Source organism: Dufourea novaeangliae, unplaced genomic scaffold (assembly GCF_001272555.1).
Source record: "Dufourea novaeangliae isolate 0120121106 unplaced genomic scaffold, ASM127255v1 scaffold162, whole genome shotgun sequence".
In the NCBI taxonomy this organism is placed as follows: domain Eukaryota; kingdom Metazoa; phylum Arthropoda; class Insecta; order Hymenoptera; family Halictidae; genus Dufourea; species Dufourea novaeangliae.
The window spans coordinates 1371048-1396136 of record NW_015374046.1 but is presented as its reverse complement, the minus strand read 5'-3'; the positions used below and the strand labels follow the sequence as shown (position 1 = coordinate 1396136).

General features: G+C 31.1%; 2 protein-coding genes and 1 non-coding gene across 3 annotated transcripts; 1 reads left to right on the top strand and 2 right to left on the bottom strand.

The window, feature by feature from the left end:
• Nucleotides 1-2095: 2095 nt before the first annotated feature.
• Nucleotides 2096-7102, bottom strand: LOC107189714 (CD63 antigen-like). The gene is made up of 5 exons (XM_015578308.1): nucleotides 6920-7102; nucleotides 5241-5429; nucleotides 3593-3763; nucleotides 3143-3364; nucleotides 2096-2349 (listed from the first exon to the last, which is right to left on the bottom strand). The coding sequence occupies exons 1-5, from the start codon at nucleotides 6980-6982 to the stop codon at nucleotides 2284-2286; spliced, it is 711 nt and encodes a 236-aa protein (XP_015433794.1). The 5' UTR covers nucleotides 6983-7102; the 3' UTR covers nucleotides 2096-2283.
• A 5862-nt stretch (nucleotides 7103-12964) lies between these two features.
• Nucleotides 12965-23575, top strand: LOC107189716 (CD63 antigen-like). Its single transcript, XM_015578313.1, has 5 exons — nucleotides 12965-13142; nucleotides 19367-19555; nucleotides 21775-21945; nucleotides 22693-22914; nucleotides 23077-23575. The coding sequence occupies exons 1-5, from the start codon at nucleotides 13065-13067 to the stop codon at nucleotides 23140-23142; spliced, it is 726 nt and encodes a 241-aa protein (XP_015433799.1). The 5' UTR covers nucleotides 12965-13064; the 3' UTR covers nucleotides 23143-23575.
• Trnas-uga lies at nucleotides 14415-14496 on the bottom strand. Its single transcript has one exon. It is a non-coding gene; the product is annotated as a tRNA-Ser (tRNA).
• Nucleotides 23576-25089: the final 1514 nt, after the last annotated feature.

Sequence of the window (25089 nt, the reverse complement as noted above, 5' to 3'; positions counted from 1 at the left end):
TATTACTACCATCCTGGTCGAGATACAGGGTTGAGACTTGGCACAAACTGTTTTTTCTTGACAAGTTATCGAATGGTACATCACAAGTTCAAATCAGTCTAAGAGCACTTGAATACCTTATCCTGCTATACGCTTTTGATTGAGGAATTTCACCACACCCGCCACTCTTCAGACAAGGCCCCATCAGACTACAACCTATTTCGTGTGTTACAGCATTTCTTAATACGCAAAAAATGTAACAGTATCGACTCTATAAAAAGCAGCATTGAAATATATTTTAATAAAAAGAACCGAAGTTTTATAGTGACGGCATAATGTTTTTACGAAGAAAGTGGTAAGAAGTTGTGGAACGAAGGGGTGATTACGTTTTTTCATAGCACTCGAAAGTATGTTTGAAATTATGATCAAATATCACTACAATAATCAGCACATTAGGATATAATATATTAAATCATATATTATAATCCTGTAAATATCGACATGTACGCTCAATTTTGTGTACGTAAAATACTGGTACTTTTATATTTCCACTTAAATATAAACACATATTTCACTTTATTTTTTAATCTTTTTACTAATTGTTCATTAAAGTATACGAATATAATATGTATTGTGTTTTTACTTCCAAATATGTATATTTGTATTCATTCTCTCGATAATTTCTACTGCTTATGTAAGTGTATGCTCAATTTTGTAAATATGTAACTGTGTATACATCCACTTATGATATTCTATATTTTAATTTTGACAGCAAAATTTTGTAAATCGAGTCAAAATATGATTGTTTCATTCAATATTCACTTTTAGATCACTGTCCAAATTAAGGAAAACGTAGATATAAAAGTTAAGTTTTCAAAGAATTAAACAGAATTATTGTTAATCGAACACAATTATTTAATAATTATGTTGAACTTGCACAGTGCAAAAGACACATTGTTCCACATGGGTATGTAGAATACAGAACTGACTTTGAAAATTTTCCAACATAAAATCGTGCAATCTTGTAGTCATGTTATGAAATTTACAAATTTAATAATAATTTATTGTATCAACACTATGTAAAATTTGTATGAACAATAGAACGCTTTCTTATTTCTTAGATAAATAGAGACTTCTCAAAGTATCTTTATGCGTTGATTATTTGTCTACATTTTTCAAACAAAATTCATTACCTGAATTAAAGGCATAATGGTATATAAGCATCATTTTAAAAATATTAATAATATTCTAAATGGATTGAAAAATATTACAGACAAAGTACAAATATATTACAACTATTTTATTCCAAATACTTTTAATTTATCTGATGATTATACCATAATGCCCTACAAATATATTATGTTTATTTACGTTTAAATCTTCATTTCATTGTAATCTTTGTATGGTACTTTTTTCTAATTGTATGTGTAATTTATAAAACAGTAGTATAAAAAAATACCATACAAAATCTGAAAAACATAACACTCGATCATTTTTAAAAAAATTGCAAAGAAGCTTGTAAGCTAAGCTCAATAAAGAAAGCTAAAATATTAAATATTGAAAGCATAATACTTTTAACAATTACAATTATTCTTTGTTTGAACTGAAATAAAATGTGAATGAAATAACATACGTTGACATTAAAGATCATTTTTCACAAAACGAAGCTACGATAAAACGTAGTTATAATGAAGTAGGTGTTAATGTTTTTGTATATAACAGTGAAATCTTAACATAAATGTATTACTTTCGCTTTATAATTCTTGTATCTCCGCGTGCAGTTGATTAACAAAGTACAAAATCTGTTTCCATTAATATAGTATAAAAGTGATCAGTCTTAAAGAAACAGTCATAAAGACATCATACTGCACAAAAATACTGTGTGTTGTTATACTAAATTTTTAATACCAAATTAGAAAGTATTCAAATAAAATCCAAAATGTGTAATATTAATACTACAGTTTCTTTACTGTTGCTCCTAGAACTAACAATAACAATATCGAAAGTACTAATAGTAAAAGTACAGATAAAAGAGAAAGCATATATTTATACGAGTATCATAAGATAAAAAATAATTTTATCACTCATCTGTTGATAGTTTTATAGAGGTGTAGATTTTTATATCGTACCATTTTTGTGCAGTATGCTAAATAAAGTATACAATGTGCAGTTTGTGCAATATTCTGTTACTTAAAGAAGAAGATAAGGAAATTGATATATGAATGTGTAACAGCGAAAGACAGAGAGTACATTTTTGAATTTGAGTGCAATTTTTAGGCATTAAAATTGTAGGTAACTGTCTGCTTACACAGTCTCGTACTCGCGGCGAATCGAACGTGCCAGACAACATGCAAAGATTACTCCAATTAACTGAAATCAGAAAATTTTATCATGTTGTTTAGGTTTAGATAAGGCTTTTAATAATGTCTTCATTAAATATAATATTATTTTTCTTTCCAATTTAATATCAAATTTTAAAAACAATTTATTTGAAGTTCAATTAATTATTCAAGTGTAGATAAAATTTTTATTCTACGCTTTCTATTTGTTTCTACAAATAGAATCATCTCCTTTTCGATTGTACTTTCAATGAAAGTCTATTTTAATGACAGTAACATAGTAAATAGAGTTCATTCTATCCCTTTGCGCCCCAACTTCCAGTGTAGCTGGCACAGCAAGTAATGACGATCTACTGAAACTATCAAGCGCTTTAATAGAAAATGATTAGTCGAAAAACTGGTCCATTTTCTGTAAAGTATTGTAATTTACAAAATATCATCTAAAAATCCCTGGAGTAGACTACTTACCGGCACAAAAACTGCATGGAGCGCAAAGGGTTAATGTTCAGACATCTCATTATTTTTTCCTTTGTTACTTTATACAGGGAAAGATTGCTAATGATGTAAAATCTTTCTTGAAAAAAATATCTTTACTCTGGTTATAACAGCATAATCAATTTTCTTTCACGAAATTAACAAATGTTTTTGTAAAACATTAGAAAGAGTATATTATGTAAATAATACATAATTATATAAAAAAATACTTAATCAAGAAGTTACTTCGTATATTTTACACGAGTTGCTACCAATTAAAAAGAACAATTATATGAACCAGAGGAAATTCAGATCTAACAATAAACAAAAAGTATACAAGTATGAATTACCTGAATAATAGCAATGCCAATGCCTACACCACCCAAAATCAATGCATTACGCTCAATAGCACCTTGAAGACTGTTCATACATCCCTCTTCATAGATATGAATTGAGTTTAAGTCGCATTTACTTCCTTTTGGTACTTCTTTACAACAGGAATTGGGTACAGTATTATCTGAGAAGCCTACATGAACCCAATCATTTGGACCAACCATTCCACAACATTGCAACTGTAATTTAATAGTAGTTTTTTTTATTACATACATGTATTATATATTCAATTAAATAGTAATCGTTAATTAGCTCTTCAGTGGTATTTGTGCACTATATTAATCCATATGTATGTTTTGTTAATTTATAGAAACATTATTCCCACATACATATAACTTATGAACCACTGATTAAGTTGATAGAAAATTTGTTTCTACAAAAAAGAAAAGTGTAAAATGTATGCTTACATCATGTTGCATAATATCCCAAGACCTACGGACATTTGCATCGCTCGAATATTGCTCCACAGTGCTAGTCATTCTATTTTCTAACATTTGCCGAACTTCACCTCGCATCATATATCCAGAGATACCAGCACCAAGTTCCAATGCAAAGATTAGAAGAAGTAATACTGAAAACTATATAGCAAAAATATTAAATGTTATGTATTCTTTAAAGTTATATTTAATCAACATATTATATTGAAACATTAAAAGTTTCATAAATTTGTATTGAATAAAAGTTCTTCAATGTAAGTTTGTTAAATATAATTAACCCAGCAGCACACACATGGGAGTCTAGTGCAACCCCCATCTTGTATTTCTTTAGCTATCGTTTTACCACTCAGTATAACTTCTTAATACATTGTTAGCATTCAATTTCGATTGAGGTTTCTCCACAGCTATATCGAATTTCCGTGTGTCTGCACAGTGTTGTCAGTTGTTTGTGTTTTATATATTAATCCTCATTGTATTTTCCTCATACTTTTGTAAGAATTTCTTTCATATTAGATTGTGTGTGTGTATGTGTGTGTGTGTGTGTGTGTGTTGTTTATTTTATTTTTTTTCTATGAGCATTATGAAAATTGTGTTCTATTAGGCTGTTACGTATTGTCTGAAGAAAATGAATAATTGTATGAGAGAACAGATTAGAAAAATTCTTCAGGATCAGTCCACAGATGAAATTATTAGACATGAAATTTCAAATTCAGAGTTTTTTGAAGTTTTGGACAACGATAGTACATCAGCTACATTTGATTTTTCAGTATCCAATAATGAAGACTCTCGAGGCTGATTCTGCCAGTTATTATACAGGGAAGGATATAGTCACCAAATAGTGAAAAGAACCAATCAACAGGAGGATCAGAAGATCCAGGCAAAATATTGTTAGTTAATTGGCAGGGGTAAAAACTGAATTATATATTGCGAAACAATATGTGCGAAACATGTTTTGTGTATGATCCAGCAGAAGAAATGGATGACTGGTTCAATTATTAGATTTTAAGTTGTTTAACTATTTATATTTTTTCTTGTATTCTATGAGGTAATGTTAATGTCTGTCCTATAGGTCTGTATATATGTTATTTTAATAAAAAAAAACAAAACATATAGATATTCATATATTATGGACAATAAATGTTACTTTTTAGATAGGGGGCTGTGAGTACCCCATGTGGGTATTTGTGTTTCACAAGTCCACCTGTGTGCTGTCAGGTTAAAAGAACAACTTACAGCTACTTAGTACTTGTATTTCAAAATTAAATTGGAAGCATTATTTTTATTTTAGATTAAAACAAGGATTATTTTAAAATATCTTGGAAGCAATTTTTTTAGGCATTTTAAAATATTTAAAGAAGTATTGTAAAGCATACTTATTCAACTAGAAAGTAAAATAAAACATATTTTATTATTAGCTAAGTAAAAAATAAAATCAAAAATAAACTATTTGTTTTATGAAATAATTTGAAAATTATTTGCAATTATATAAGTTAATGTTTCAAGTAAATCATTCTTTTTTTTTAAAGTATTTCTTTTCTCATAATGCCCAAGTTGGGGTATACTACATTTAAATAAAATCAATATATGCATTGCCCTATAATTGTAAAGTGATTCTTACTGTTATTATCATGCAATGGTTCTCTTTTACTGCCCCACAGCAGCCGAAGAATGATACAATAAACACTACAGCACCTACTACGATCATTAACACTGGTGCTGCGAAGAACCAACTGTCCATAAAATTATTATAACCACTGTAAACTATAAGGATTACAGTGCCAACTGTAACGAATATAATTCCTGTTATCTGCAAACAAAAAGAAATTTGATAGCTTTTTTTATAAATTATAATTTATATAAAAAACACTTACAGTAAATGAGAATAACATTTAATACTTAATAATCTTCTGTTATTATTAAATCTACCAACAAGTAATTAACCACTTTCTATAATAAAATGTATACTAGCTTAAATTTACAATATTTTTTTAATATTCTGATTCATAAAAATGATACGACTCGTCAGAGAACACTCAACAAATGATCCTACAACAAAGTACGATCTTCATTTCCCAAGAGATAAAAAATAGTGCATTACTTATTGATACATCTAATCTAATGACACAAATACAGTAACACATTTATAGTTAAGTAAATACTTTATTTCTTATAAAATCACATTATTTAAGAAAAATATGTGACGGTCACAGGGGAAACATATATGGTATGTCCATTTTTGTTGATTTTCTAAAAATAAAATAAAACAACTTAAAAGCTTTTATATTATTTTTAATCTAATACAATTTTTAATACGCCGAAAAGTATTCTGTTTAATATTCGCTTTGGTAAATTAATTCGTAACAATGTGATTTTACATAAATACCCAGTCTGTGAATAACATACTTCGATAAACAGGAACATTAAGACAAATTTTTAATACATACTCGTTACTAATTTATTTACAATACTTTCTAAAAACTGACAAAATAAATATTTGAAATTATTTCTATTCTAAATAGTAATTAAATTGTACAATAATATATGTAAACAAGAAAGAGCGACGTACGATATTCAATTTTTTCTACCCATCCAGAAACACAAAGGAAGAATTTGATTATAAAATACAGATGAATATGAAGGTGTAATTCACGGATTGTGAATAGAGAGACACGAATTGACGTATATACGTATTACACATGTAAAGTATGACATACACATGAAGCACTACCCACGCAGTCTACGCTGCTTTCGTAATCCGCACGTACGATATGCATATGTAATCTAATACATATCAATGAAAATAGCGATTGTTTACCTTAACAATTCTAATTTAACGATTGACTGACAGCGAAACGAAAAGTGACGATATATATTTTATTTCGATTAAAAAGGACATAGACTCAATATAAAATTGACTATATTACTCCTACCTATGCCAAGTTTGGTTTAATTATTTTCGTCAACATGGTCAAAGGGAATTAAACACAAAATTACATGTGAGACTTTTTAATTCAAAAAGTAGCATAAAACGTGCAATTTCTTTGTAAACATGATTTTTACAAAAATGTTTGTAATTAAGAAACAAATTTACAATTTTATTAATGTACCGAACAAAATTTTAATTCGAATAAATAAACTGGTATAATGTTTGACGTACCCTGTAATGGCTACATTCAGTCGTATTTTTTGAACATTTTTTTTATTTCTAGTTACTCGAATATGTACAGCAACGAATGGAAAGCAATACCATATAAAATTAAGATTGCGGAAGGCGCGAACACAACATGGAGTACTTACTGCGAATATCAAGTTGAAGAGAAACGTCAGGTATTTGACGCAAGTCATTTTACCGGACACCATTTTTCCACTCACTGTTCACTACTTTCAAAAAAGTCGAAATAGAATACAAAAGGTATCGTATCGAAAAAGGAGGAGTTAAACGATAATTGTACGCGTCGTTTCAATGATCGAAGAAGCTTCTTACGCTTGGAGGGCTTGCTAAGGAATAGTCGTATTTTCATCGGTCCTCCCAGGCTGACTTGACTGCGTGCGCACCTTTCCCGTACTTTACGCAGAACCGAACATATGTATCATGGAACCATGGGGTTTCACATTTTTTTATACTGTATAGAGCATTTTTTATATTCTTGATTAGAATGTTTAGACACATTTATTGTACAATGGTCAAAAAATGTATTTACTGGATTAATATTTCCTCAATTTAATCAATACTTATACCCTGTACATGTGATTAAAACATATGAATAAAACAGATACGTGCGTGAATAAAAACGGTAAAAGGGTAAAAAAATATAAAATTTTTAGTATAATCTAGAATTTATCAAATTATTTTTCAGTTCTCTTAAAATGTATTTTACTCGCTGTACGTTTATTCTCACTAACTTATACATTACAGGAATAAAACTAGAAATATGTGCAATGTATTGTTTTGTCAAGAATTTTACTATTTTACAAAAAAAATAAATCGAAGGCTCAGTGAAATATCATTAAAGCTTTTTTTTTACTTTGTTTTGCTAGTGTATATAATGTATACCATAAATGTCGGATTGCGGATGATTCGTCTAAGAACAATTTTTTTAATACCCTAATATTGTAGTTTATAATACAATCTGTGAGGTATGTCTGATATATTGACGTTTAATTGTTCTCGAGTAAAGCAAATTATATGCAAGGGAGAAAAAAATCATAGACCCTTCTATATACACCCATGAGCAAACTCGGCTACCACTAAGGGAGAAAGTGGCGTAGGTGAAGGGCCTCCGACCACTTGGTAAATTTATTTCAAGTATTGAAATGAATGTTAAACTGAATGTTAATTTGGCATAAATTCTAATAACTCCCGAGACCAAGTTGTAGGAGGCCCTTCCTCTACGTCGTTTATTCCCATAGCGGAAGCCGAGTTTGCTCGTGAGGGTATTTCTGTGTGTAAAATGCATATCCGAATGGACATTTATTTTATATTTAAATAACTAAAATAAACTTTGTAGTTGACTTTCAAAGACAAATATTTTGGAAACTAATTTCATATATGCTTAATTTTACATTATCAGTTTACGATTTTACTTCTTTGATATAAGGATTCCAGAATTACGTATTTTTGTAATGAACAATCAGTAATAGAAAAGGAAGTTAGGAAGAAAGGAATAGTAATAGAAAATATCAAATCAATAAAAACAATTTCCTTTATTTGCAATCACATTTTAGCAACTATTTTAAAAAATGATAATTCTTATAAATCGTACAATACGAATAAGTTAAAATGTTATTATTTTGTATGACAGATAATTTATAATTTGTTTTAATAAAGGCAATATTTAGTCTACACTATTAGAATAAACATAAGCTTACTACATTCTCGTTGTTCTATTAAAAATATTCTCCGATTTTACACAATTGAAACAATCAAATATTTTTCTTATTTTCTGGAAGCACAAAATAAATAAAATGTAATTGCAGAACTATATTGAAAAGGTTTAAAAACGAAGTGATTTTGAATGAGATGCATTGCATGTGTAAATAAAGTTTTTGAACTAAAAAGAAGTTTGAGACTGTGTATCGGGCATATTTAGTATATTCTTTCGAAATGTAAATAAAATATGTAATAAGAATTCTTTAACAAGACAGAATGCTTTTTCGGATAGTATTTCTCTATGTTGGCGTTGCATCATGGTAAACAATAATGTAATTTAACCAACAGTCGCTTCATCATTATTATATAAACTTTTATTGTGCATTGAAATCTGTAATATATTGTAAAAGTAGATATTATGTCAATGTGAAGGGAAACGAGCTCTAATTCTTTAAAATTATTGCAATTTCCATGGTACATCTATAATATTCATAATCAACATATTATATTTATACTATAAAAATATATAGTCAATGAAATGATCAGTAGAATTTCGATTTATTAAAAGTTTCACCTTTATACTTTTATAATTTGAAATACATTGAAAACTAATTATATACTACTTCATTTTTTTCGTATAAATATTCCATTGCAATCTGAATTTTTCGACAAGAAAACGAGGAAGTCTTTTAAAACCGCTTTACTTTAATTCTGAAATCGAACGCTGAAAAGAAATGTTTTCGTAGGTATGGTATACTGTTCTATATTTAGGTTTGTCCTTATATGATCTGTTAACATTGATTCTCTACGTTGTAATAGGGACGATGCACTGCACGTCACCTGTTCCAGTTCAACACATCGCTTGTCTTATATCTGTTAACGATTCAAAATTATTTTATTTTTATTGTTTATGTTACCCGTAAACCATTAATTATTACAAAAATTATGTAAATGAAATGAATATTTTTTTGTTGTATACATTATTACTATAAACTGTCAATTTCATACGTTTATGGGAATGTGCAGAATGTAATGAAATAAATATTTGTTTGCATATAGTTTAATAAATACCTATGTATTTATAAATATAAATATTTCATAAAGATTTCAATTTACAAAAATATCTACTAATCTAGTTCTTACTACTCGATTATTACTTTATTTCTGTATAATTATTGTATGAGAGCTATACAAACATGAACGCAAATCATATTGAAAAGTAAAAGAAACAAACAGTGGCTGTCTGTACATTCAAATCCATACCTGTTGTGGATTTTATCAAGATCAAAATACAAAACGCATTTCATTATACTGTATTTTACACATTCCCATAAATATGCATATACTATTATCATATGTATAGTATCATTAACGGTTTGGAAGATATTCATACATATATCCTGTATACAGGGTGTCCCAAAATAGCTTCGACTCACGGAAATTAGGGGTTCCTGGGATGTTTTGAAACAATTTTTTCCTTAGCGCAAATGGTATTCGAGGCTTTATTAACGAGATATTAACGAAACACCCCGACCAATCAAAGCGCGAGTTATAATATTGTATAATAATACTAATATTAGTATTTTCTGATCGAATTAAACAACACATGCAAAGCTCTTCTTATAGACCTTTATAAACTGATTACGAATCTGCGAACCATTTTTTCCAGAACGCACAGTTTTTGAAAAAACCGATTTTTAAAAAAATTCAAAATTTTCAACGTTCACGATGGGTTGTGTTTATATAGTAACAGTTATTCAATTGTTTTCGATACGAAATAATTCCGTGGACTCTCTCGTTTGTTATATCATAAACATCTGAATATGTTTAAATAATGCTCAAAGTCAAAAGGACACCAAAAACGCGCCAAATTTTTCTAATAGTATACAATTTATTTCAAAAACTAAGGATCTAGAAAAAAATTTAACTATACTATGCGATAGATCAAACCCTTCTGCTAAGAAAGGAGTCCACGAAAGCTTCAAAATTATGTTCTGTTTTCAATATAGAGACGAAATAGTTGAGCAAAGCACGTTGCGGCGGCAGTGGTATACATACATATACCTATAATACCTACTCAATAATGGCGCGCGTCTCCTTGCCGACCGTTCAGCGTAACGGAATTCCTAAACGCGGACGGCTATGTTCTCTTATTGCTTCAATACTATATTTAAATTACATATGTATTTATTTGAAAATATTATGTAATTACTCATGAACTGTTATTTAACTAACGTGAAAACACTGATGTTGATATACACACCTAAATGTACTTTTTGCTTGATGACGTTTATATAATAATTCTTTTGCTTGTGAAAATGTGGACAAATATTATTGTGTGATAGGAGATATTATACTCCAATTCATGGTTTCACTACTGTTTACGAATAACAAATACAATATTGGAGCAAGATACATAGTCATGTGCGTTTTGCGATTCGATTACACTGAGCAGCAGGTAAGGCGACCGCCGTCATTGAGTACCACTGCCGTCGTCGCGTGTTCTGCTAAATTATTTCGCTTCTATATTGAAAACAGAACGTGATTTTGTAGTTTCCCGCGACGCTTTCCGTAGCAGAAGGGTTTGCTCTATCGCATGCTATAGTTAGATTATTTTCCTAGACTCTTAGTTTTTAAAATAAATTGAAAAATATCAGCAAAAGTTGGTACCTTTTGGGTGTCCTTTTCCCTTTGATTATCATTTAAGTATATTCAAATGTTTTTAATATAATAACAATTTACATCATTTTATTCAGGAGAGTGCACGAAATTATTGCGTGTTAAAAGCAATTGAATAACCGTTACTGTAAAGGCACAAACCGATAATTATTTACAAAACGGACATCATCGATTTTAACGCTTTGGAAATATGTTATAGAGGACAACATTGTAAATAAATTTTCCCTGTATGTATACATAAACGTAGTCAGGTTATCAGTCAGGAAGGGGGGAATTTACTTCTTTTCCTTTGAGAAGGGGAGGGGAGCAGGGAGCAAAATCCAATTCCTTTCTTCTACGGTAGGCCAAAGCCACTTTTCTCCGTCCAGGGGGGGGGGGCATTTGCTGTTGCTACGCTCATGCCTATATACATATGTATGTATGTTACCGTTGCTTGGGTTTAGTTTGCGAGATATTTAATAAAAACCGAAATCTAGGAAGTTCTCTCACTACTGACATCCTTTCTAATTGTAAGTGCTAAACGCTCACGCGACCTGAGCATTTAGAATATAATAATACAACATCCCCAGACGACTGAACCACCTCAAGTTGATATCACTTTCTATGTTGACAGTGTTCCAAGTTATACACATTGGGTGGTGTGCGTGGAATAACAATAATGTTTGTAGCTCAAACTAATTTGTTACTTGGAATATGAGGAACATTTATAATGTACATGTTAGAAGTATTAGTCCGAGGTCTTTGATGTTTAAAAGAACTACGCTCTTCGAGATTCTGGGGTAAGTGCCGTACGGTCAATCACAGTCCTCTTACCAAAAGGCATTTGGTCGAAATGATTACACATACAGTATAAAAATTTCTAGAACTATCGTGTCCTTATAAGGGTTCGCTGAATGTGCTTAAGCTGTTAAGTATTTTTTGTTGTACGATATTGCTTGGGCGTTTGAACAAACTTCACTTATAGAATTACATAAATAATTAATATAACATTACAATCACGTTTCATAACTCCAAGTGATAAGAGTTGAAATAATGACGAATCGAGAGCAGATTTTACTATGTACGACTGAAAACTGGAAATCCTATTTTAAAGGATTGGCTTGAAATTCAGACAAAATCTCTTTCTAGGGTTCATTGGAACCGCGGATAGAATATTGGAATAGGTAGTCTTACATGATTACAATAGGAACGCAATGCAGTTTTAAACGCTGAAGCATGAAAAATCATAGGATAAACAAGGAATTTGTTTTATCGAGCCAGTGATAGAGACGCTGTTGCGCTTAAGAACAGGAGACACGCTATTGTTTCACAATCTGACAACGTCGCATGAAATACCGACGCAGCGCGCGTTGGGTCCCCCCTACAGTACGCGCCTGCCAGCGAGTATCTTCTTTGGACAAACGGACTTTATTTAATACATATATGTACGGAAATATACCTTGTTTAACTTTTTCCTTTGTTATTTTCGTTTTAAGCATGATCAATAATATGGCTAACATAAAAAATGCGCAACGTTTAATATTAACAGTTTTATATTATCATGATAATATTAAAGATTATCGAGTATGTAACTTCTGCTTCATAATTTCTAATAAAATAAGTATTAAGATTTAGAAGAATAAGAATTGTGATACAAAAAAATGAAAATAAATTTGCAGTTGGTAATCTTTGAAGTTTCGTAACCTTGATGGAGAATTTGGTGCCGCGCATGCGCGCGATCACGCAGCCACGCGATAACTGTCTGCAAGCAGTGAATCGTCGCTCCAATGTTCTCGGCCGGTCTCTGAGTTTTCTGTTAACGTTCGGAAAGCGCGAAAAAGCTCAACACATCGTCACGTTTTTGTATCTTTTTTACGATCAGTAAATAGTATCTTGTTTGCTCGCTAATAAAAGATGGTTAACGTCATGAAATTGTCTCTCGGTTCGAAATGTGTTAAATATTTAATGTTCGTGTTCAATCTACTCTTTGTTGTAAGTAATTTTTATTTATTTCCACAATTTGTCTTTCCGGTCATTTTTAAAAATTAGTCATATATTTTTATACGCAGATCTAGAAAATTGTGAATACATATGTCAGTCAAGTTTCTGTTTTGCACTTACTTTTATAAACAAGAGAACGTCACTCTTGTCAAATTTTTTATTTTATGTGTCTTCTAATTGGAAATCCACGTGGAAAGATAATGAATGTCTTATAATGATTCACGAATGCTGCTTAAATAATACAATATAACTTTTTCCGATTTTTTTTCGTTTTGTTCAAGTTTTTCCGAAATGAACGTGTGCCAATTTAATTTACGTAGAAGTTGCTTTTATAATATAACGCAATCAATGAGTTTCAAATTAGATTCATAATAGTTAGACGAGTTTATTGATTTAAACTTCAGACAATTCAACATTACACTAACCAGTGTATAACCTAAATATCGAAGCAAATATCATGTTATGGTACATTTTGTCGTTTCTGCTGAATCGATTTATATATACTATTATACAAAATAAACAGCCGAATGCAAATTTAACCACTGACAGATGTTCGATGTGGTGAAATAATCCATTTGCCACCACAGATCACTCGATGCGTCATACATTTTCCGATATATCGATGCAAGTTACATACATATATACATATATGCATGTGTAGGTATGGATTTGCGTCTTGTTTTCATGTTCTTCAGTTACAGAAAGATGTTTCTGACACAAATAAACGGCAAACGTATTACATATAGACAATAATAATTACTGGAATATGAGTAGATAATAGATTATATTTTTTTGTAATGTCTGTCGCTTAGGTACATTTTCTTCTATACTTGAGAAAACTATAAAACATATGTAAAATTAATTTTGTGTCTGTATAAGTGTTTATTGCGTCGCATTTTAACAAGCAAGTAGAGAGCACGCTTATACAACCATTAATTAATAGGGTAAATAAAAAATAATAGCGACTAAAAAAGATGTCAAATCTATGTCATATATTTAAGATATTACTACTTCTTTTTTTTTTTTTTTAATTGAAATCTGTCACCCTAAAGGAAAAAACAATGATACGCAATAACAATTGAAGAATCTATAATGTATTTATTCAATGTATTTTCTTTGTATTGTATGTACGTTATTATTAGAATAATGTTAAATGAGATGGATGTAAAAAAAAAAGTACATCTTATAACAGTAGTATGCATACGTTAGTAAGGTTATTGTGGATTGGTGAAAGTTACATTTGTTACGATAAAAAAATTAAATCGCTGCGGACAGGATTCGAACCTGCGCGGGTAGAACCCAATGGATTTCAAATCCATCTCCTTAACCGCTCGGACACCGCAGCAGTTGCAGTTCTATATTCTTTTTTAGGTATATGTACTGTTCATTTGAAATTCGATTTCAATATTCAAGCATTATATTACGTTGCTATATAAATTTGTATTATTTCACCCTCGCAGAAAATAATAATCTTTTTTTGATGTGAACGGTTCATATAATGACCGAATATTCTTCTTAACAAAGTAGAAAATTAAGGGTTTATGTATGAAATGAGTTTATACATAATTCCTGTCCTTTTTAATTATACTGTGAAATTCTAAATTTGCGTAAACATTCACAGTTTACTAACAATTGAAGAATGTATAAAGTAATGCTAAATGTACATTCTTCATTCAGGAATAATTAATATTTCAAATGTTTTGTTATTTGTATTTTAAAAATATAAAGGAAGGAAAAGTTGTTTTAGAAATAAGTACTTATTTCAGATATTATAATAGGTATTTAAGAATTCTAGACATCTATAAAAAAAATTACAAATTTGAACGTGTATGTCGCATAAATTTCTTTTTGGTTTAAGACAAAAACACGAAAAATTATTTGCAAAATTATTATAGAAAGGTAAAATCTAAATAACAAAATAGTTCAAGATGAAATCGTTTACTTTATCGAATGAATTAACGTATAGTACTACTTATAATTATTTGTTATCAAATTAACCGTTTAATCTTCGTATATTCGCTTTAACATAATTACGTTTAATTAATGCTAAGTTCGAATTTGTAGTAACCTTATTTTCTTTCACATACCTCCGTTTCAGCCTCATTTTTGCCGTTAGTAATTGGATTTAAAGAACTTGCAATCTCATTTCCCATCGATCCAATTTGCGATGTAAGCTCTACTGGGAACATTTTAGAATAAAACGATCAAAATAGTTTTCCACTTAAATTGACATAAATAAATGTCAACTCAGAGCGGAGAGGGGATAGAGATATTTAATCGGGCGGCATATAATTCTATCCCAAACTACTCTTTAATGATTTTAGATTTTACAATCTTTTCCTAATAACATAAATTAAAAGAAGTCTTAGGCTGAACTTTGGCAGAGCCGACCCACCTAAGCTTTTTGCACGTAATGCACATCATTCCAGAAATGGGACTTTTATCTAGATAAAACCGAATAAAAAATAATTTACTTTTATTCGAAACATCGAATAACTCGATTTATCTTTATTCAAACACCATGGATAAATAAATGTTTCGAAGTGAATTTATTCGACCACGAAAGATAATTTTTTTATTCAAAAGAAAGGTTATAGCCGAATAAGGGGGTCAAATGTGCCCCTAAACCAAATTCAACTTCCGATGGCTCATTCGATTGCTTATAAAAGAAGCCATGTGTGCCAAGTTTCAGCTTTGTATCGAAGCAAATGGAGAACTATAATGCCATATTTACAGTAAGTACGTATTGTTATTACTATAGTCCTGGAATTACTTAAATTTTTCGGTTCGGTGCGCCATAAGTAAAAAAAATTTTAAATCAATTTCATCGACATTTTTTCTCTTGAAATGGTATCTTATACTTTGAATTTTGTGTATTTTCGTCATTAAATTATTTTATCATACAATCGTAAATATTTATACATTCAGCAAAACAACATAGAAATTACAGAAAATAAATAGACTCAATCAATTGAAACTATGTCGTGCGCATTGTATTTTAAATTATCGACCGTTTTCTCATCAGCGCCGATAGCGTAGCGAGTACATAGGATATAGAGTATATGTAGAGTCATAGAGCGTCTCGGACTCGTAACCGCTGCGAACTTTTTGAACGTTGGTTTCAAGCCCCCCTCGAGCTCATTTTTTTTTCTTTACTAAATATATATTTTTTCAGTTCCTAACTATGTGACAATGATTAATATATATTTACAAATGTTTTAAGAATATTTAAAAAATATTTTAACCTGAAATATTTGTACAAATGATTTTGGAGCGCTTTTTATTTATTATTATTGCTTATTGATTCGACATTTTTTACGTCATATTAATATATCAAACTGGTTTCTAAATCTCGTACTTTTGACAGTTGTTGATAAATTGCAGTAAAAATCTAGTATAATGTCTTCAATCTTCGTCATTGTTTTCGTTAATTATTGGTGTCACCTGTTTGGCATTCAATTAGGCTTACTGAGAGTTTCTGCAGGCCTAAAATTTTTGAAAAATACCGAGCATGCAATAATTAATACATTATTGCATTTACGTGTGAACAGCACCCGACGGCACTAAATAATAGCGTTTAATTCCGGAATAATCTTTTGAATTTGGTGTACAATAAATATAACATTATTTTCTGTAATTCCTATATTGTTTTGCTGAATCTATAAACATTTGCGATGGTATAATAAAGTCATTTAATGAAGAAAATACAGAAAATTCAAAGTATAAAATATCTTCACGGAAAATAACGTCGACAAAATCGGTTTTTAATTTTTTAACTATGGCGCACCAAACCGAAAAATCTGAAATAATTCCAGGATAATAGTAATAACAATACCTACTTACTGTAAAAATGGCATTATGGTTATGTATCATTTAATCGATGAGAATTATCTGACGAATAAAACATACTTTTTTCATTCGAAGCGTTTTATTCATAGCGGCGAATAAAATGTTCATCTTTTATCTTTATCTTTTATTCGAAAGCTTCGAATAACTTCGGCCAGCTCGAATAAACGCGCTGACGAGCGTCGAGTATCAAACGTCAGACACCAGCGACAAGGGGAAAAGGAGCACCTGGACCCTTAAACACTTAAATAATTGCTTAAACGCATGCAAAGTCAATTTTATTCGATTATTGATTATATCAGAAAACATATCAGACAAAACTTGTAGATCTAGACAAGGAGTATCTTGTACATTCTGCTACTCTTTTCGTGCGATGCCTGGTTTTCGAAAAAAAATAAGAAAAATCCTGGAAAAAATTGTAAAAGTTTTTGTATATTTTAAAAATTCAATGCGCAAGTAGAACATAAAAGATGCTCATTGTCTAGATCTACAACTTTTGCCTGATTTGTTTTCTGATATAATCAATACATAGGTACTTTAGAAGAGGATAATCGAGTAAAATCGACTTTGTGTGCGTTTAAGTAATTACTCAAATGTTTAAGGGCCAGGGACTCCTTTTCCCCTTATCCGATCGATTTTAAATTTCATACAGATTATTTTCTTTAAAAATCTATGAAAAATGGCTAATATTGTTAGAAGTCCATGCGGCTGTTGGACAGTGTTATACACGGTGGAGCGAGCTTGGTGGTCCAACCGTGCTGGGGGCAATTCTACGTGTAAAAAAACCCCGAAGAGACAGTAATATTTTTTCATTCAATGTTTCGTTTTCGAAGCAGTTGAATTAAAAGATTCGTTGAGCACACGAGTATTCGACTATCTCTCGGCTTTATGTTTGCGCTAATAAGCGATACCAATGTCATGGAAAATACTGATAATACATTTATTAACGAAATGTGACATTATCACTATTTATCAGCGTAAAATTATGAACGGAAGCAACAGTTTGTAGCTATATCTATTAAGTGGAAAAATAGTCAAGTACACGCGTACCCAACGAATCTTTAAACTCAAATTCCTTGGAAGCTAAGTTTCGTATGAAAAAATTATATTGGATAATAAATTCAGTTTTGCTAATAACGAAATGCTAACAGTAATATTTAAATACTACGAAAATATCCACGATGAAATTTTTCATGTGAAGTCATGTGAAGTAACAAAGCATAAAGTAATAAATATGAATTAAATATTCAAAATGAACAATTTTATAAAATAATAATACAATAGTAATATTACCAGAATTAGTTTCAGCCGTAATCAAATGACGTAAGGGTATTGTAATTTTTTTACAACCTTAACACTATAATGTCGCCAAACACAACGTGTCCAAGCTGCCAGACTACGATTTTCTCATTTCTGATTAAGTTAACTAAAGCCTCACAAATTTTCAGCATTAATCAAATAACGTAAGAAAAAAGTTCACGAGGGGGCTCCAAACTCATTGCGATTTTACTCCCCTACAGCCCCGACTATGGCAATATACAGACTCCTCTCGATTATCGTCTGGCTTGTTCTACACGATTATTGTCCAGGCGTTATCCCTCCACTGCAGGGGGGAGGCAGTGGAATCTCTCAAGCGCATACTTTGTTGCCCCTCCGCTTTTATTCAGGGTTTGGTAAAAGAACGAATTTACGAGGGTCTGAAGCATTTACTATTATTGTACCGGCGCGGACCCGAGTTTGGGACGATAATCGAGAGGAGTCTGTAGTTAGAGTCCACTGTATATGTAAAATGGTTGTCGCATTCAAGTTGGTGTTGGGATTATATTTTATCGACGCGTAATTCAACCCAAACAATAATTGGAACGGTAGAAATGGTTGAAATGGTGTGAAGTGTACAAAAGAGGTTGGAACTATTTTGCCTAACAAATATTGTAGCGATTCATCAATACGTATTAATAAATATTTTTTACGAAAAAACAGCCAGTAATTTTGCGTACACTTAATACTTTAACGATTTACGATGTATTACAATAGCGTATAATATTACATCAGTATTGCATGCATCTACGCTTGTTGGCCAAGAATTTGGAATCGTGTGCGGAATTTTGTTATCACATCATATGGCATATTCTCTTAATAATACAACAGTCGCTTTTGCTCTTTTAAGAATACAATTATAAATATAATACCGAATTATGTATTAAAATGGAATTAATTATATAAAATGATATTGATGCATGTGTTAGAATGAAAACCGGAGAATACTCTGGGCCGCAAAAGGGTGTAATATTGAACGCTTATATGTTGTATTTTCAACACGAAGAGGGGCTTTCAGTTTTACTTACAAGACCGAATATTGTTGATTTCAGATAACGGGAGTAATTTTGTTATCCATTGGCCTGGTAATTCACGGAGTTTACCACAGTTATCAACATTTCTTGGACAATAAGTTCTTGTCAGTACCGTCACTCCTCATTGCAATTGGGGCGATTATTTTCTTCATCGCCTTTTTCGGATGTTGCGGTGCCGTTCGTGAAAACTATTGCATGATAATTACGGTAACGTATCACTTAATAACATTAATTATCGTTACTACTTAATTCTTGGTATAATTGGAAGTGTGTTAATTAGTCGTGGGAATCGAATCTGTAGAGCAAAATCACATACGAGACATTGATCATAGGATGAACAAGAAAAACCACTTTGTTCTTATCGGAAAATTGTTACAATTTCAATGTTTATCACAAGAAAATTATTCAAGAATACAATACTGAACAAATCACATAGTTGTGGCGACTGATAACTTCTGTTTCATTGAAGATAATTCATCAATTGTTTTTGTGCCCTTAAAAGTTGCGTACGTTTTGATGATGTATCTGGTAAATATAACTGCACTTCCTTCAACATAATTCGATTCATTACTCTACAAACACGAGTATTTGAGCAGGATTAAAAGAAACAAGTACTTTAAATTCAATATGAGAAATATGAACCAATAGCTTTGAAAATATTTTTTATGGAATGGCGGCACACTCGAATTGTCTTGAGATCGAAACGTGTGTTATCATCGAAGTATAACATAAGGTATGAGTACAACTAAAAATACAAATAACCAAAATTACAGCAGTAAGAGTTCAACTAGCTATGTACAGGTCAGTTACGCTAGACAAATCAAATAAATAGTACTAAGTATATAAATAAAAAAATAAAGAATTAATAGCGTCTGAATGAGAAAAATAAGAACTACAAGTATAAATAATAATAAATAACTAATGGGACAAAAAAATGTATTTGAGAGCAGAACGTAAAATGAACAAGATGTGTACATAAATGTTACGAGCCAGGGCTAAGCGGCTGCAAGAGCCGAGGAAATGGTGAGTTTATTTTTTAGAGTTTGTTATGTGGACGAACCTGTGCCTATTTCATCACAGGGAGCCATTGGGATAGGTTGTCGTGGACGAACCTGAGCCTATTTCATCTCAGGGAGCCACTAGGATGGTTTAGACGTCGTGGACGAACCTGATGCTATTTCATCTCACGCGTCCCTTTTTATACCCCAAAAATTCAGTTTAAAAGTAGTGGGGGACACGCTTGTTCCTCAAAGGAAACTGTTTTCCAAGAAAATCTGGTCATGCCATAACACCCCGTGGGCACTTACGTAATCTGGCCGGATGCATTCCAACTCCCGATAGGGTTAACCCCTTGTCCTACCAGCTAACTCCCGATTGCTCGGGCCACAATAAACAAGACGGTCGGTCATGCGTCGAGCCATTTAGCTGTTTAGCCGAATTTTCCCGAACGAAGTACCACGAGTCAGGCTCGTGCTTATTGTTTTTGGCCCAAATTTCTTACCACGAGTCTCACTCGTTGTTACAGGACAAGGGGTTAAGAGGTCACGAGAGTGTCTTCGTACGTAACATAAATAAGAAATAATTACCGTACAATTAAAACTAAACGAGTAAACTAGTAACGTAATAGGATATGTTATTTATGACAGAAACGTTTTATGTATGACAAGGAACATGTTTAACTTCCAACTTTTTAGAAGAAACACAGGTTTGTTCAACTTTTATTTTTGTAAGTTTGTGTAGAAAAATATGAATTTAGAAATATCTGCAATTGTAGTTATTAGTTAGAAATACCTATGATATTTATTAACTTTTATACGAGATATTAATTTTCAATTGTACCACGAATTATGTACGCTGTATACGTCTTTTGATTTGAAACGAATCAAATATTTGCATACAAATCAACAATTTTATGATAGTTTAAAAGCACTTTAAAATTAAAAGTAATTTTAAACTGAACTACAAAAATGTATCAGATATTCATGTTGCATAAAACAATAACTACAAAAATATTTGATCAATCGATTAAGTGATCCTTGAATTCACGTGTTTATGAATTATACCGGTGTTTATAAAAATGGTGTATGTCATGTATTTTTTGTTTTAAAAATTCTTTCGTAATATTAAAATATAAATCGACGTAACATAAAATAAGGGAAAAACTCCATTTTTTTGTTTCTTTGACTAACACCACTTTCATAATCAAGGGTACTTTTTCATTGTGCTTTCAGATCTTTCATTTATGAACATTTTTAACTTTCTAATGATTTTCAATCGAAAAAGGTTTTTTCGGTAGAATATCTAATTTTTACACAATATAGCTAAATTCTCTCTGAAAGTAATTTTAATATCCGATTATACCTAACACTCTACACAAACGAATTTTCGAATTTGTACATTTTATTTACTTTGTTTTTTGTTCATAGTTTACCTCCTTGTTGGTCATTGTTTTTATTTTGGAACTGTCAGGCGGTATTTCTGGATATGTTTTGAGAGCCAGGGCATCGACGATCATTCAGGACAAAATGATTGATACGATGAAGATGTACCGAAACAGTACAGAAATTGCTCTCGTTTGGGATAAGCTTCAACGTGAGGTAAAGTTTTTTGTCTTACACATTGCATTTTGTAGCACTGTAGGGACCCCGTTCACAGACCGCCGACTCGTGTCCGCCAACAATTGTCGTAGGTGTAGACGGTCCTTAAGGGGTTATGCCTACCTGCGAGCTCGAAAAAAGACATGTACTTTCGGAATTTATTTTTAAAAAACTTGAAGACTTTTTGTAAACATACGTCATTGTATTTGAAAGTGTACATGTTAAAGTGCTTATAGTAATTTCTTCAATGCAAAATATGAATAAATAGGGGAAATATCAGCGATCTCCCGGCGGCGTTTTTATTTCAGGCGTTTTGCGGTGATCACTGTAACGTTTTTAGTTAATATAGTAATTTATCTAGTGCCGGATCATTCATTATCCTGAAAAATTAATTTACGACAAAATGGCGGCTGTTCAAAATCGAAGTATCGATTTTCGCCAAAAAAATCGTTCATTTTTTATCTATAAAATAAAAACTACGCAATGAAATACAAAAAGCCATGATCAGACATTAGATTTTTACGTATATGTAGAATGAGTCCACCAAAGCTAAATCAGAATGATTTTTTAATATATATCCATAACTTTTGGACGGGGGGGGGGGGCAGTCCATATTCTACCTAGTTACGCCAATGTAGGAATTATGGCTCTTTTTGTCTCGACATTTTTACTATACGAATACATTTTTCTCTCGTTGTACGTTAACATATTATTAATAAGTGTTAAATAAAACATCAATTGTTTTAGTTTGATTGTTGCGGAACCGTTAACGCGACTGACTGGAACGACAGTTTGAATGCTATGCCGGTTTCGTGCTGTGATAATCAAGTGGGTGCCATAGGAACGACAAATTGTACCCTTTCCTCATCGACTCTACATCACGAGGGCTGTTACCACAAGTTCCTTTCTTTCATCGGCTCTCACGCTTTACAACTCGGTGGTGTTGGCATTGGCATTGCCATTGTTCAGGTAATTCGCCTGACATATTTATTCGGAATGAAATTTCAGATAAACATAAAATATATACGTTTCTCTCCATTTTTGTTTTCTTTGTAATTACACTTTTTCTTTAGCATCATTAACTTCAATAAGTGCGTTATTAAATCTGATTTATTTCTGTTTCTTTTGCAGGCAGTCGGAATTTGGTTCTCGATTTACTTGGCGCGGTCGATTAAAAACAGTTACGAAAGCGTTTAAAATTTTCAATGAGTTTTACGAATAATCTGTTCACCAAACAAATATAATTGGACAATATTGAGGGGATTTGAAAAATTACTATCCGCGAAGGATAACTTGGAGAAGTGATATGAATATGTTTAGTTACGAAACATTGTATATTACGAATAAGAGATTTTGTATTTCGAAATAAAGGAAATGGCAATCGTGGGTCGTCCGTATAATAAAATATGAAAGACAAATGTTTTTTTTGTCGGAGCAAAGTGTGGTAAAAGAATTTGTATCTAATAAAAGATTTGAAACTTATTCGATACGTTTTGTCAGAGAAATGCATCTTGTGTGAAATTGAGTGAATATGAATGACTATCATCAATACTTTCTTCTCTATTTTCCATTCATCAATAAAAACAGAAATGTTATATCTATTTATTTATCTTCACAACTATTTTGACTAATTGATGAGACATTTCTGATGAAAATAAGTGAAAGCATTTCAACAATTTACTAGGCACCGTGAAAAGGTTTTGTATTGTTTACTAAAGTGCAATAAAGAAATTTATTATAACAAAATAATTGTAATGGTTAAAATAGTTTATATTGTACTAAAAAAATTAAAGAGGATATGAAGAATGCTTTAAAAATTATTATTCGTAGCTTTCCTCAATTGCCATATTGGTAGTAGTTTTTATGAAATAACCCTTCAAAATATTTCAATTATTTCTTTCAATTATGCATATAATTGATAAACTATAATTCAAACACCCTCAGATATATAGATATAATATTAGTCTAAAAACCTTTTACAGCTGCGATTCGGCTATTGAAGTAGTTTACTTTATTCTAGTACTGTAAGGAATGACTAAGTTACTGAATTTTTATTATTAGATAAATACAAAACAGATTAGACTCTTGATACATGTATTGCCGCGGCCGGAGTGGTAGGTCCGGCCCCAGTGTCTGCGCAAGACCTCGATCCTGTTGGTGGGCATGCTGCCCGTACGGGCAAATGGCGGGTAGCCGCGGATTCCTGTGCAGGCAATGCGAGGCAGAAAACGTCAGGATATATGATTTCTTGATACTTCCCGCACATTTTAATCTAAACTAGAGTATTACTCGTATAGATTAATAATCATTTATGTTTCTTTTTATTCAAAAAAGATAGAGGCAACCTGATCGTGTGTCAGCCACGCAAAAACAGTGCCTTGATATTAAAAAATATTATATGTAAGTGGTATTTAAGGGAATTGTTATTAAATTTATAGAAATACCATTGTAACTTGTATGTTTTTCTACGATCTTTCAGTAAAAAACAGTTAATTATCTACACTCCTATTCCTAATTTTAATTTACCAAAAAAATAATAATAAACAATAAATAATAGCAAAATAATACATTCTCAAAATTGTTAAAAAAGTGCGGGAGACTTGAAAAATCGATTTTTGCCAAAATTACGGTAGCTACCCGGTGGCAGAAATTGAAACTACTTTTAGAATTTTAACAAAAAGGTCGGGAAACTGCAAAAACTAACATGTGGTGCCGTTTGGTGGCGATTTCGGGAACTAAACTAAGAAGTTTTGGATTTAGTTCCAATTTCCGCCACCAGGTGACTACCATAATTTTAGTAAATCCCCGATTTTGTAGTTTTCCCACGCTTTTTCAAACTCAAATTTCGCGCTAAATTCAACATCAAATTTGTTGTAATGCCATTTTAACTAAGTTTACCAATTCCTATTTATTTATTTATGGAAAATATGAGATAGTCGTAGTGATAGGCTTAATAAACAACACATATGTACCACTTAACTGTTTCTTATGGAAAAAATCTGAAGAAAATACATAATTTACAATAGTATTTGAATAAATTTCACAGCAATTGCCATAAATACTACTTATATATACGCGTTTACAATATATTTGTAACAAGATGTGCATAAATTCCGTAAAACATGGCTTAAATATTATTCAGAC